The sequence below is a fragment of the Vulpes lagopus genome, chromosome 19 (assembly GCF_018345385.1).
Source record: "Vulpes lagopus strain Blue_001 chromosome 19, ASM1834538v1, whole genome shotgun sequence".
In the NCBI taxonomy this organism is placed as follows: domain Eukaryota; kingdom Metazoa; phylum Chordata; class Mammalia; order Carnivora; family Canidae; genus Vulpes; species Vulpes lagopus.
Genome location: NC_054842.1, coordinates 39,827,853 through 39,841,136, shown reverse-complemented (window position 1 = coordinate 39,841,136; position 13,284 = coordinate 39,827,853). Strand labels below are relative to the sequence as shown.

At 39.0% G+C, this 13,284-nt stretch overlaps 1 protein-coding gene across 1 annotated transcript in view; it reads left to right on the top strand.

Annotated features, from left to right (window-relative positions):
* Nucleotides 1–13,284, top strand: part of SLC9A9 (solute carrier family 9 member A9) — a 494,822-nt gene that overhangs the window by 197,989 nt on the left and 283,549 nt on the right. Inside the window, exon 6 of the mRNA XM_041734563.1 lies at nt 488–593. Within this exon, the coding sequence (XP_041590497.1) occupies nt 488–593 (106 nt within the window). The remainder of the gene's footprint in view (nt 1–487; nt 594–13,284) is intronic.

Here is a 13,284-nt window from a genome sequence, read left to right as displayed (position 1 = left end):
ATGTCCCTCCTGATCCTATTTCCATCCTCAAGAGAGGAGTCTTTTCAGGTGATCTGTCCACAGACTCTCACTCCCCAGGGAGCAGTGGCCTCCTTTGGTGCTGACGCACTTGCAGCAAGTCACTGAGCCTCTGCTCTCCCTCCATGGCTCTGTTTTCCTGATGTGCTGCAGTCCTGGAGGGGACACGCCCCAAGGGCCAGGGCCAAATTCAAGAGGCTTCGTACCCACAGTGAGCCGATGCTATCTTCTTACTTAGCAAGACACCTTTCTGTAACCTGAATACAGGTTTGCATTTTCAGTGGAGTGTTCAGCCCCCAGATGAAGTCTGGAACTCCAGCTGGCCTTCAGCACAGTCCCAATGAGAGTTACAGTCTGAAAATCGGTTCCCTTACCCTAAAACCATCTCGACCAGATTTAGTTTTCCTCAGCCAAGGAGGAGAGGTAGCTGTAAAAGCATTTGTTGTTTCCCTTAACGTGTCTTTGTCACTTGACCAAATTTACCAAACTGTGTGAGTTCCCCATGCTGGAAACAGGCCTGTTTTTCCTCCTGTCGTGGAGCGCCTTCCTGTCTGCTGAGGCCGCAGGCCTGACAGGTCAGTGCTGCCTCCTGCACAGGGGGCTGGGTGTGGGAGGCGTGTGTGTGCTCCCAGAGGTACCCCTCCCTGACGCAGCAGGAGGTGAAATGGACTCTCTCTACTACGGGGTTGTGTCTGAATCAGCCTTTCCTGGGTACCCTGAGGAGAAAAACACAATAATTCATCCATTCTGCACGCAACAACTTAACGGGAAAGTCTCCAGAATGACATTTCCTCTTCTCTCCTGGCTGGGCGGGAGGGGATGTTAAAACCTACAAATGACTGATTTATAGAGGTGATGGATGACTTCATAAATGGAAGTCTACTCAGCTGCTTTGCAGAAAAGGGTGCTGGTTTGCCGTTGGCTGCTAACGGCGAGTACCCGTGTAAGCAGCCTCTCTGGGGTGTGCACATTTCCACACACATCAGTGTGGAGAATCCTTGTATGCAAAGAAACAAAGAGCTAGTGTGGCTGGGCTACAGTGTAGTACCTCTTACCACAAGAAGTCTACATATAGAATCTCTGAGGTGGATCAGTTAATAGAGAAAGGGGCAGCCCCTGATGTCCCAAGGGATCCTGTGATCTGGATTCGGCAATTAGATTGCCTTTCTGCAACAGTGAGGATTTGCGCTTGGATAGCTGCAACGATTGGGTGCTTTTCCACCTAGAAGAATCACTGTGGCTCTGAGCAAAATGTCAAAGCTGCTTCTGTCCTTTGGCCTAGTTCCCTGCTCCTTCCAGGTTTCAGTCCTGGATCCCTTGCTGCTCACTACTGTCATCTTAATTGACATTCAAGCGGTGAGACTGGCCTCCTCCGCCCCTCAATTATTAACTGGGAACAAAGTATTCCTCTCTGGGTATTTACATTTTATTAGGTGGTACTTTAAGTATAATTAATAATAATAGAAGTTGACGTATATTGACGGAGTACCGTGAGCCAAGCACTAGCTTCCCGCCTTTCATGGACATTCTTATTAATTCCCAGACCTAAGACTCAAAATTAGGGCCTACACTCGTTACTGGGTCAACAGTAAGTAGTGGAGCTGGGATTTCAAACTAGGAGATCTGATTCCAGAGCTAGACTCTTGAGGAGCAAGCGTTGCTGCCCTGAATGAAACTACATTTGTGGACTATCAAGCAAGCCCTCGTGAGGAGGAAGATATTTGGGGTCTCAGGAGCCTGCCTGGTCCACATGCCCATAGACTGGTTTGGCCCTCCTGTGAAAGGCATGGCAAATCTTTCTTGTAATGATAACCTGTCCTTCTGGGCAGCTGACCCAACTTACTGCAGAGTCACAGGGGCCACCCTGTTCCCACAGGCTTTGAAGGCGTCTGTCGCTGATGCAGAAAGCCATCTGCCAGTTCTTAGGAGACTTATGAAGGCTACATTGTCAGAGTCCACCCTATGGGCCCTTGTATCTAAATCAATGTCTGTTATGGTAGTGTCTTCTCTTGTTATTAGGGAGGTTGCTGAAGAGCTTATTCATTCCAGACAAAAGGAACAACAGTGTCCCTTAAATTAAAAACTAAAGGTATAAAATCTATATCAGCCATTCAAAATAATTTTGGTTCCCTTTCCTCCATATTCCATGCCCTTTTCAGCTCTCAACGTTTTGTAAAATGATGTAAGTAATGTTAACAGAACACATATTTGACCTTCTAAAAAAGTAAAAAATGTATCTTAACTCACCTGATATTTTTTAGTCTATGTTGAATATTGTAATAAACACACACACACACATGCATGCACACACCCCAATACCTCAAAGCTGCTTATTTTTATGTGTGAAAATTGCCTTTTTATTTCCTGGTCCGTTTCAGCAAGATCTTGTTTTATTAACTATTTAAAGGTTACAGTCCATGTATAAACGGCTAGTTTATCTGTACCTTGCTCTTTTGCCACCCCTTTCAACCTGATATTCTTATTGGATGGCACACAGACTACTCCTAGAGAGCCAGCATCATGGGATAGGTGAATACAGGTGTGGGCCGCAGAAGCGGACCCAAGAGTCCATGGCTGCACCCAAGGGGCACACTCGCTCCAGAGCACTACTCCAGAGTAAGCAATGTGTCTAATAGGCATTTGATACAAACCGAACTCTAGGTGTAAGCATTTTCTACTGTCATATACCAAGCCTGCTTGGTCTAAATTACTTATGTATTTGTTTGTTTATTATCTAATCCTTGCTTCTTTCCAAATTGGATTTGAGACAACTCATAACATGAGGCATGCATATCATGGGACCATTTAGTTGAGAGTAAATACTCAAGTGCTTTGGGATAGAGTTTTTCTGCAAAATTAGACAGCTGTTTGTTGCTGTGGTTTGGCAATAAATATAGCTCTGAGCTTTCTGGCAGCCAAAGCCAAAAGGGAAACATGATGAGTTATATAGGAATAATAGAGCATTATAAAAGGAAATCATACTTATTTACAAAAATGGGCAAACTTCTTTTCTGGCACTAAAATTTTAGGGGAATTTATCACATGTATCCTCGTATAAGGGACCTTTGAATGCTGTAGTGGAGAATATATTTAATAATACTTTTAAGGGGGACACCTGGGTGGCTCAGGGTGTGATCCCAGGGCTCCCAGATGGAGTCCCACATCAGGCTCCCCACGAGAGCCTGCTTCTCCCTCTGCCTATGTCTCTGCTTCTCTGTCTCTCATGAATAAATAAAATCTTTAAAAAAAATACCTTTAAGGAAGATGGAGATACAGTCTTCACGAAATCATTTCTCATTTCAACCTTCAGTGAAATCTGAGGGAGTGGTATCAAATAGTAATTATATAAGGATGTGTCTGGTAATGATATAATCTTTTTAGTTCTAACCCACCCACAACTAAACAAAGGTATTGGAAGGCTAAAATCTAGAAAACATTTTAAAAAATCTTTAACAAACGAATATATGGCAATGACTATAAAGAACTAAGTGTAATAAACTATTAAGCCATTTATGAGTAGTTATGGAGGAAAGCAGCATCATGGAGCCTGTCTGGGTTCATGAACAGCACATCATGTAGGTCCGAGGGATGGGATGGGGCGACATGCATTGGTTTCTCAGCAGAATTCCCTGAGCCCTGACGTTTCAAAGTGGTCTCAAGGATGCCCACCAAGTGAGCAGGGCTCTCAGCTTGCCACCCCTACACTATCCCTTTTATTGATTCCAAGAATTGGGTTTTCATATAAGATTTTATTTTTAAAAAAGGATTTCTGTTGTTTTAAACAAAGTCCATCTGTTTTGAGAAACATATTTTTGTTTTTTCTTACGACAAAGTAATGTGTAAACATTATAGACAATTTAAGAAGTGTAAATTCACAGAAGGAAATCAAATTGGAATCACCTGTTTTCTTATTATCTATTAATCACTATTGTTAATATTTGTCTGAATACATCTAATTATATGCATATCCGTACACTTCACTAAATATGTACATGCAGATATGAATGTAATCATACTTCTTAAATTTTAAGTAACTTGCTTCTTTTCACTCAAGGATTTATAATGACTTTTTCACAACATTTTTCATCTGTATTATTTAACGGCTGCCTAATATGATATCATATCAACTTGCCACAATTTACTCAATGCTCCTTTTGATTGTTTATAGTTTTTGGTATTATTAATATGATTGCAATGGTTACCCTTATAGATTGATGTATGCATTTCTATTGCCGAATTAATAGAAAGGCTAACATTTTAATGTCTTGGAAAATTCACCCAAATTATTCTCCAGAAAATTTGTGACCCTTTATACTTCCACAAATAATGAAAGAGAGCTCATTTACTCATATCTTTACTACCCTAAATCTTGCCCATCCCTGCTAATATGAAATCAATTTCTATTTCATTGTGATTTACATTTACTTTTAAAAAGAATTTATTTATTTATTCATGAGAGAGACACACAGAGAGAGAGCCAGAGACTTAGGCAGAGGAAGAAGCGGGCTGCCTGTAGGGAGCCCAATGAGGGACTCAATCCCAGGACCCTGGGATCATGACCTGAGCCAAAAACAGATGCTCAACCACTGAGCCACCCAGGTGCCCCTGTGATTTACATTTATTATATTTGTTCTGAGGAAAGCATTTTAGTGACATGTCATTGGCAATTTCTATTTCTCGTTTGCTGGACTCCCTGTTTCTGTCCTACTCCTTTTCCCTACTGAGATGCTTGTTTGTCAAATTAATTTTAGGAGCTTTTTATTTATTTAGAAAATTAACCTTTTGGCTGCCATGTAAGCTATAAATATTTTCCAATTTGTGGTTTTATCTCTTAAATATATTACATTTTGTTGGCTTAGTAAGGGAAAGGGATAGTATGGACATTTTCAAGTTTATGTAGTTAATTTTATCTCCTTAGAAAGCTCAAGGCTTTATTAATTTTTGCATAGAAAGCCTAAGTGTTTATTAATGATAATGCATACTTTCTTTTACTAGTCTTGTTTTATGAATCCAACTGGAATTTGTTTTGATATGTAGTACAGGAGATAGCAGGAACTTATCTTCCTAGAAGATACGTTCCATTTGTCCTAACACCCTTCAACTATAACCTATGTATATATAATATAATGTCCATGTCTATAGGTACATAAATGTATATATATGTTCTGGGTTTTCTATTGTACCACTTTAGTCTTCACTGTTTTAATCATTTCAGCTTCATTGTTCATCTTAATATCCAGTGGATCAATGCCTCACCCTTCCTCGCCCATTTTCAAGAGCTTCTTTGCTGTACTCACATATTTATTATTCCAGATGGACTTGAAAATAACTTTGTTAGGTTTCAAGCAGAAAATGACTGAGATTATGATTGCAGTTGCATTAAATTTTTAGATTAATTTGAGAAGTGGTGTTTTTACAATGTTGAGTCTTCCCACCCAGGAATATGTTATGTCTCTCCATTTATTCAAGTCCTCTTTTATGGCCCTTAGTAAATTTTTATAGTTGTCTTCATATTCAACCTACAAATTTCATGTTAAGTACTTTTTAACTATTTTATATTTGAGGATATTATGATGAATCAAAACTTCTTCCATTATAGTTTCCAACTGGTTACTGTTTACGCGCACCCAGACTTCACTAGGCTTTTGGATTTATTTTCTCTGTAGTCCTGAAATCTAGAACTCGAGCTGATGTGTAGAATCAGGATTGATAGGCCAAAGTTGCATCAGACTATCAGGTCCTCAAGGGCTCTATCAGCACCAGAAGTATGGCTGAAGCATTCTGAGCTCATTATCTTTTTTTTTTTTTAATTTTTATTTATTTATGATAGTCACACACAGAGAGAGAGAGAGAGAGGCAGAGACACAGGCAGAGGGAGAAGCAGGCTCCATGCACCGGGAGCCTGACGTGGGATTTGATCCCGGGTCTGCAGGATCGCGCCCCAGGCCAAAGGCAGGCGCCAAACCAATGCACCACTCAGGGATCCCGCCCATTATCTTTTGAGTAATAGAATGAATGATTTTAGCTTGACAAGAGGAAACATTTCCAAAATCTGAATAAAAGGCTGCTTTATAAGATAATGAGTGCCCTGTGCCTGATAATATATGAAAGATTATATATGTCCACTGGTCAGGATATTCCAGGGCAGATTCATACTTAACTAAAAAATGTATCATAAATTACATTAATCTGCAATTTCATTTCCCTAATTATTAAGCTAAAATAGAAACATGTAGACCTGAGGAAACAAGAGCCTAGTTGAGAGGAATATAGTAGACATATGTTGATTTGGACTGCCCAGCAATCATTCTTATTTTCACAGGTAATAGCATCCTGATGTTGCTTAGGAAACTGTCCCTCCTCCATCAGATACCATCTTGTTGATCAAGGTGTCTCATCCTCCCCTGCCAAAGAGAACAAGACTTTAGAAGGAAGGTCAGTCAGACACTTTCCCTAGGATGTGATCCTTTAGGAGGGATATAGAAGGAAGTGTGACTGTTGGCACCTGTTCTTTCCAACAACAAAGCCCTATTGGACCCCCCCTATTTACCCCTGACACAGATTCCTGGGGCTGCCTTGTGCATGTTTTCTGAGAGCTATCACTCTTCTCTCCAGTAAATTCTTTTCTGATTACAGTAGCTAGAATTAGTGTTTATTGCTTGCAAACCAAGAATCCTAACTGGTACAAGGGAAGGAATAATCCATGATGTATTTCCACAAATGAAACTAAATAACTTGGTGACAGAACAGAAGGGGAAAGAAGCTCAAAGACAGTGGAGCCTCTAGGCTAGGACACTTGGGACCCTCTTATGCCAGATGCACAGGGATAGGCAAACCAAAAGGATCAAGCTTTTGAAGACAGTTTGCACAGTGTTCATTATCATTTTTGATTCAGCTTCTTATAAGATTCATTCTGAACACTTCAGTGTGAGGGGGGCTTGCTCATTACCACATCTTCTGCTTTCACGTTCAGTTTTACTAATTTGATGATGATCATTTGATTTATTTTGATTATCTTTCACTTCAAGGGCCACATTTGCAACCGCCTCGTCCCAGTCACTTGGAAATTGCACCTGCAAGTGTTCAATAGTCACATAGAAGAACTTAGTTTTATGGAAACAAGTGGCTTTTAGACATGCAAATGAAGGCTGGCATTTCAATTACCCAGAAGTTTGATTCTGGTGTTGGAAACATACAAGTGCGGTTTGAGAAAACTTTTATGTGGGAGAACTGGGCAAAATGTCAAATCCAAGTGAGGAGTCTTTCTAGACGATAAGGGTGTAGAGATAGAAATGGACTTTAGGGAGTTCTTACATGCCAGGAGAGCAGAGAAAGAGAATGTATAAGGATGGGTCTGCCCTACTTACAAAATCAGCCACTTTAGGGGTATGTCTCTGGGTTCTGGCTCTTTGGTTTGCTTGCTGAGGGATGGGAATAAGTCATCCTATCAATTGGTATCTCAATTTTCTTTACTAAAAAGTAAGAGGATTTTATTACTTTGTAATAGAAGGACATTGTACATGTACAAAATGTGGCTTCTGAGTAAATACATGACCCCAAGGTATTCTCTCTATGAGGCACCTGGTACACATGCATACCTAATTTCTAATCAGATAGAATTTTTCTTGTGCAGACTTCTATTTTCTAGAAGTCATTAGGTTACTGAGCTTTTATTTTAAATTGAATATTGAAAATAGTTCAGCAGTATTATTTATAGCATAATCTGTAATGGAATTGAATCCTGTCATCGAAGCCGCTTTTCAGTTTATAAAGATAACCAAAAAGCACAGCTGCATAGGCTGTTTGAAGACTCATTTTTATAATCTGTTTCCCCACTGAGACTTTGGGGGTCAGGTTTTTGCCAGAAGCAAACTTTCAGGGACTGTCATTAAACACCCGAAGAGTAAGATTTCTAATGGCAACATTGACACCGTGTCTAATGATTTCTCTGCTTCCAGGTACTGCTGTAATAAAGGCAGCTTCCATTTTTAGATTCCTGGGGCATATTTTATGTCCACTCAAGGCAAAGGCAGGAGAGGGAGGCCCTGGCATACCTCATTTTCTCATGCAAGAAGTTAAATAGAATAGCTCGCTATTTACTCATCTTAGAATGAACTCTATCTAAGAAAATAAACACATAAAAGCCTGAAAGAAAAAAAAAGTCCTGATTATTAAGTAATGCTTTTGGACTTTCTGGTCTGATTCTAGACAGTAAGAAACTCTGAAAAGTTTTTTAAATGTAGTAGGGTGAGAATGTATGAGGTTGTGGCCCATTTCCTAGGGAACTGACCAAGATGTCTGAAAGAAGCATGCAACACACAGATATCAGGTATGACATAAACACTTAATTCATCTCAGTCCCATCACTCAGGCATGTTCTCCTATTGGTCTCAAGACAAGGGCCTAATTACATTGTCATGAGAAGGAATAGTTGACACTTGGAAGTTCAGGTTCTGCTTATCTGTCAGGTCAATTCTTGAAAGGCTTTTGTAGAGCACGTAGTCAGAAAAGGAAACTTGGGAAAGTCTTTCTTATTTACAATAGACAAGGAAGAAAGATTTCCAAATGAAATGAATATTACTGTACGTGTTGAGACTGCTCCATATGAGTAAGTTGGATTATTACTTCTTATCTCCATCGTCTCTCAGCTTGGAAAAATTTTGTCTGAAACTCTCAAGAAGGCTTTAGCTTAGAGGTGAATGTGTTCCATTTGGCTTGCCAGTGATGCATTGCATGACTTGATGGAAAATATATTTCCAGATCTTCGTAAATAAAACAAATCACTGGGAGGGGACTTGGTTTGAGTTGCTTTTTAAAACAAATCTAGCCAGTTTCAGCTTCTAAGGACATGTCATTAGCTGACATCTCTTAAAACTGCTCATGCTATCCTATTGACAGAACCATGTGAATCCAACTTAATTAGCCAACAATTCATCAACAAATGAGGTGTATTGAGTGTTTTCTAAGCCAAAAATAAAATCTGGAGGCTCAGAATATTAGGCATTCAAACTATAGTAATAGGCACCCAAAATTCTCAAGGGGATTAGTTAACCAACACACTGAACCAAGGGCAAACATGCAACGTTGCAGTCTCAATAAACACAGGTGTAACGTACATCTCCTCGCATAATAACTCATTAACTCACACCTGCACTTTCTTGAACTGAATAGCTCATCATTTCAATATTCAAACAACCTTGCACATGTAACTTAAGTAGTGGACAAATTTACCCCGGCTTTTTTCACTGTAAATATTTTCAGTCATTGTTTAATGCCTTCCTCATGGTACCAGGAGGCATAGGAGCCCAAGAAAAAGAAAGTTCTTTCTCAGAAACCCATTTTCTTTACAGGCAGATAGAAAATTGTTAGAAGATAGATGGCACAAATATATAACATACAGGTGAAGGATAAGAGAAGAGTCAAGGATAATTCCTAGGCCCCAGTATCAACTTGATCAATGGTTCATTCCACCAAAATGGGGAATATAAATAAATAAATGCATGCAATAGAAAAAGGGACACAGAAATTATTTCATTCAAAAGTCTTCTGGATTCTATGAAAATGTAGAAACTACATGGAAGGGTATGATGGGTAATTGGACATAGACATCTTGGGTCAGGTTGTTCGTTAGAGAGTTAGGTGACTTTGGTGAAAGTGTGTTAGCTGACTCCAAGGAAATGAAAACTGAAAAGATAGTAAGCTGATGAACCCCAAGGCTTGAGATGGAATGTCAAGGATATAAATGAAAATGTGTTTTTCTTCTTCTGCAGATCCCAATTTAATTTGCATAAAGACCCTCTGCTAAATTTTGAAGGAGATTTTTGTTTTAAATGGAAATTTATAAACCTTGCAACATAGACAGGAAGTTACTCTTAAATGCATGCCTACACTGCATTGGAGAAACCAGAAAAAAGAACATGGATTCGTGCTGCCTTCTATATTGATGTTATATTCCACAGATTCATGATTAATCTGCCAACTGTGGTGTTGCCAAATATGGTGAACTAGACAGTAATTGTACTCTTTGGAAACTTGGAATCTTTCATATTCCCTGAAGGAGTTTTCCATTTCTTTAAAATCTTTAACTTCTCAGTTCCAGGTTCACATTCAGCAGTGGTGGTAGGAAACCTGTCAGAAATGTCTCTTTTTACTAGATCAAAGATAAATAAAAGCGTGGCATGGAAAAATAACCCATCAACTTTAAAACCCCTCAGAGTACAATCTGAGAGCAAGACACATTTTTTCTTTCTCTCTCGCTCTCTTTCTGTGTTCTGATAATATAATCAATACATCCTGTCCAAAAATGCAATATTCTTCAGTCTTAGAAACCCCTCAAGTCTCCATTTAATGTCAAAGAAAATCATGCTCCTTGTGACAGACGTTTATTTTTCAGCCTCTGTATCTGAAGGCTTCATCAACTTTTAATGAAAAAAGAACTACTGAATAATGTTATCAGTAACCAAGACTGTAGGTGACAATATTCTTGAATAAGAAAATTTAAATACTAGAAGAAAATGGACCCGGCCACTAATAAATCCAGATAAACATCTATTTGTATGTGAGGATCAAAAACTAATTTCTCTTGCATTCTCTTTTCAAAATTTTTTAAAATAGAGATTCATCCTTTTGACCAACCTGCATTTCCGCACCCGACGTCTGTGGGCACTGTTATGGGAGTGCAAAGAGGGAGGGTGTTCACCCAGGGCTTGAGATGCTCTAGGTCAAGGGACCTGGTAATCGGTAATTGAGCTGACAGGAAGTCAATGTGAGGCTGTGGGACACCAGGTAATTCTTCAGTTCCATATATGCAGACCTTGAAGCCAATGTAAAAACTGAGCCACTCAGATCACAGACATTTAAGACTGAAAAATGCTTAGAGATCATTTAGAGCAGCGTTTGCTGGAATTCCTTGACCCTATTGACAAAAAAAAAAAAAAAAAAAAAAGCTTTATCATGAACCTATCTGCACAAAAAGGTAATTTTTTGCCCACAGAGTTACTTACATACTTTAGAATACACAAAAATTCTAATTAAAAACTGACATTTTTATATTTTCTTCCATCTTTCAGTGGGTTTTCTTTTATATTCCAATTTGATGAATACTAATGCAGACCATCTTCTTTAATTCATTGAAAAGAAAACAATGGACCAGGTGATGCGTTTAAATTGCCCCAGTTATGCAGCTCAGTGGATGAACTGTGATCAGATAGGTCCCGGGCCCCTTGATGTCCAATGTCGTACATTTTTCCTTATATAATTTACAGCTACACACTGAACCTTGATCACGCAAGCTTAATATACATATACAATATTTAGCAGTACTAATGCTTTCTGAAAGGGTCCAGAAACGGGAATCAAGGATAACAGTGTACATGGCACTCTGTTAACCATAAGTGTTAATTGTCCTATGAAAATTGATCTCTGTGGCAAGAATGTACTTGCCAGCAGAATCATTATTTTTCCCAAAGAAATATGGAGCTCCTCATGCTGTTTCCTAAATTTCTTCGCTTGCCAATTAATTTGAATTTAGCTGTGTACCTCTTTGTGGTTTCTCAAACAGCTCTTTTAGCTAGTGTCATAAAGTATCGGTTCTAGTTCTTACTTCAAATTGCATAAATGAGTCCCTGCCACCAGCCCTTCAGCGATCTTGTACACCACTAAAGTTCCACTGTGCAGACAGCTTTGAAAGGCAATCTTGCATATACACACATGAGGCAGGAAGTATTATTATTATTTTCTCTAGGCCACTTCTTGATTTCTTTCAGACCTCCTTTTTATTTTAGGTCTCAGCAATTTTCGAGCATGTTCTACTGTCCGTGGACCCAGATGTATGTTCTTGATTCCATCCGTCATTGTCACAGGACCCTGTAAATAGAACTTGAATCCAAGATCTTAGACATGCAATGCAGCCGTTGCATTTAGTGACTGCTTGTTTTTGCAGTAGAGATGGAAACAGAGTGATCAGTTTTTACTTCTGTTGGGAGGGAAGTTGTAATAATGTCTGCCTGCACAGGATAGACATACCAGATGCTTCATATTTCTAATTTTTATAAATAAAAAGGACTAATAAAACATGTAAGATTCTGTACTTACAGTAATTGGTTTGACCATTTTAAGAATACAGTGTAAGAGTTGTTTCCTTTATTAAATTTTTTACATAGAAAAATGTGATTAATTCAATTTGTATTTATGTCCTAACCTATAATTGATTAAAACCCAAAGTGTGCAGGGAGACTGCATGTTTCTCACACATGCCCCACAGCCTCCTACTTCTCTCCCTTCACTCACATTGAATTCCCTACTCCTGACCCTGCATCCTCAAACTTTCTCATCTTTCAAGGTCCAAATGCCTCTGCACTTTTTTTGGAAAATTTTCTCCAGCTCTCTCCCACCTTCTATAGCCCAAAAGAAATCACACTGTCTCAGGATTTCTGTTTTCTTATCACCTACTGCATTATACCTGCTATGTCTTTACGTACATGTTGTCTCTGTCAGGAGATATAAGGCTGCTTGAGGCCTAAGACCAGATTCATTCCTCCTTGTGTCCCCATAGCCATAACCTGTGCTTTGCTCACTGATGACCTCCACACATGAATAGAATCTGAGTAGATGATAGTAGATACCCAAGGTAACTTGCAAAAACCTGGTACCTTAACTGTAGTATTACTGAGAATTGTCTAAGTTTGGATTACTAGAAGTAAGGAGCACATTTTCATTTGTTTTTCCTTGATGCAGGAGTTACTGTGGAAGAAATGGCAAAAAAAAAATATGATGATTAAAGGTATAGAATATGCAAGACATGGACTGGATGCTTTGTACCTCTTCCCCCAGAAATTTATTAAACAGGAAGTATTGTGTCTATCCATAGAATGAGCTTCTCTAAGTTGTTTCTTCTTTTCACGTCTTCTTTCTTTCATCTACTTCTAGTAATAGTAAAATCTTGTATGTATGTACTTATCAATGTTTAGTTTATGAAGCATGTTACTATCCATGATATTGCTTTATACATGGAACAGACCTGTAAGACAGATTAGGTGTATCCAAATGAGGAAATTGACTCTTAAATGAGCAAAGCCATTGGCCAATGTCACCCCTTTTCTACCTGCAGCCACAACCAGAGAATGGGAAGGATGGAGACATAACAGACTCCAGGTCCTGAGAGACATAACCCACACGGTTACTTTACAACTCTCAATTTTACTAACCAAATCTAGTTTGTTTGTTTTTTTTAAAGATTTTATTTATTTGATAGAGGGTGAGCGAGAG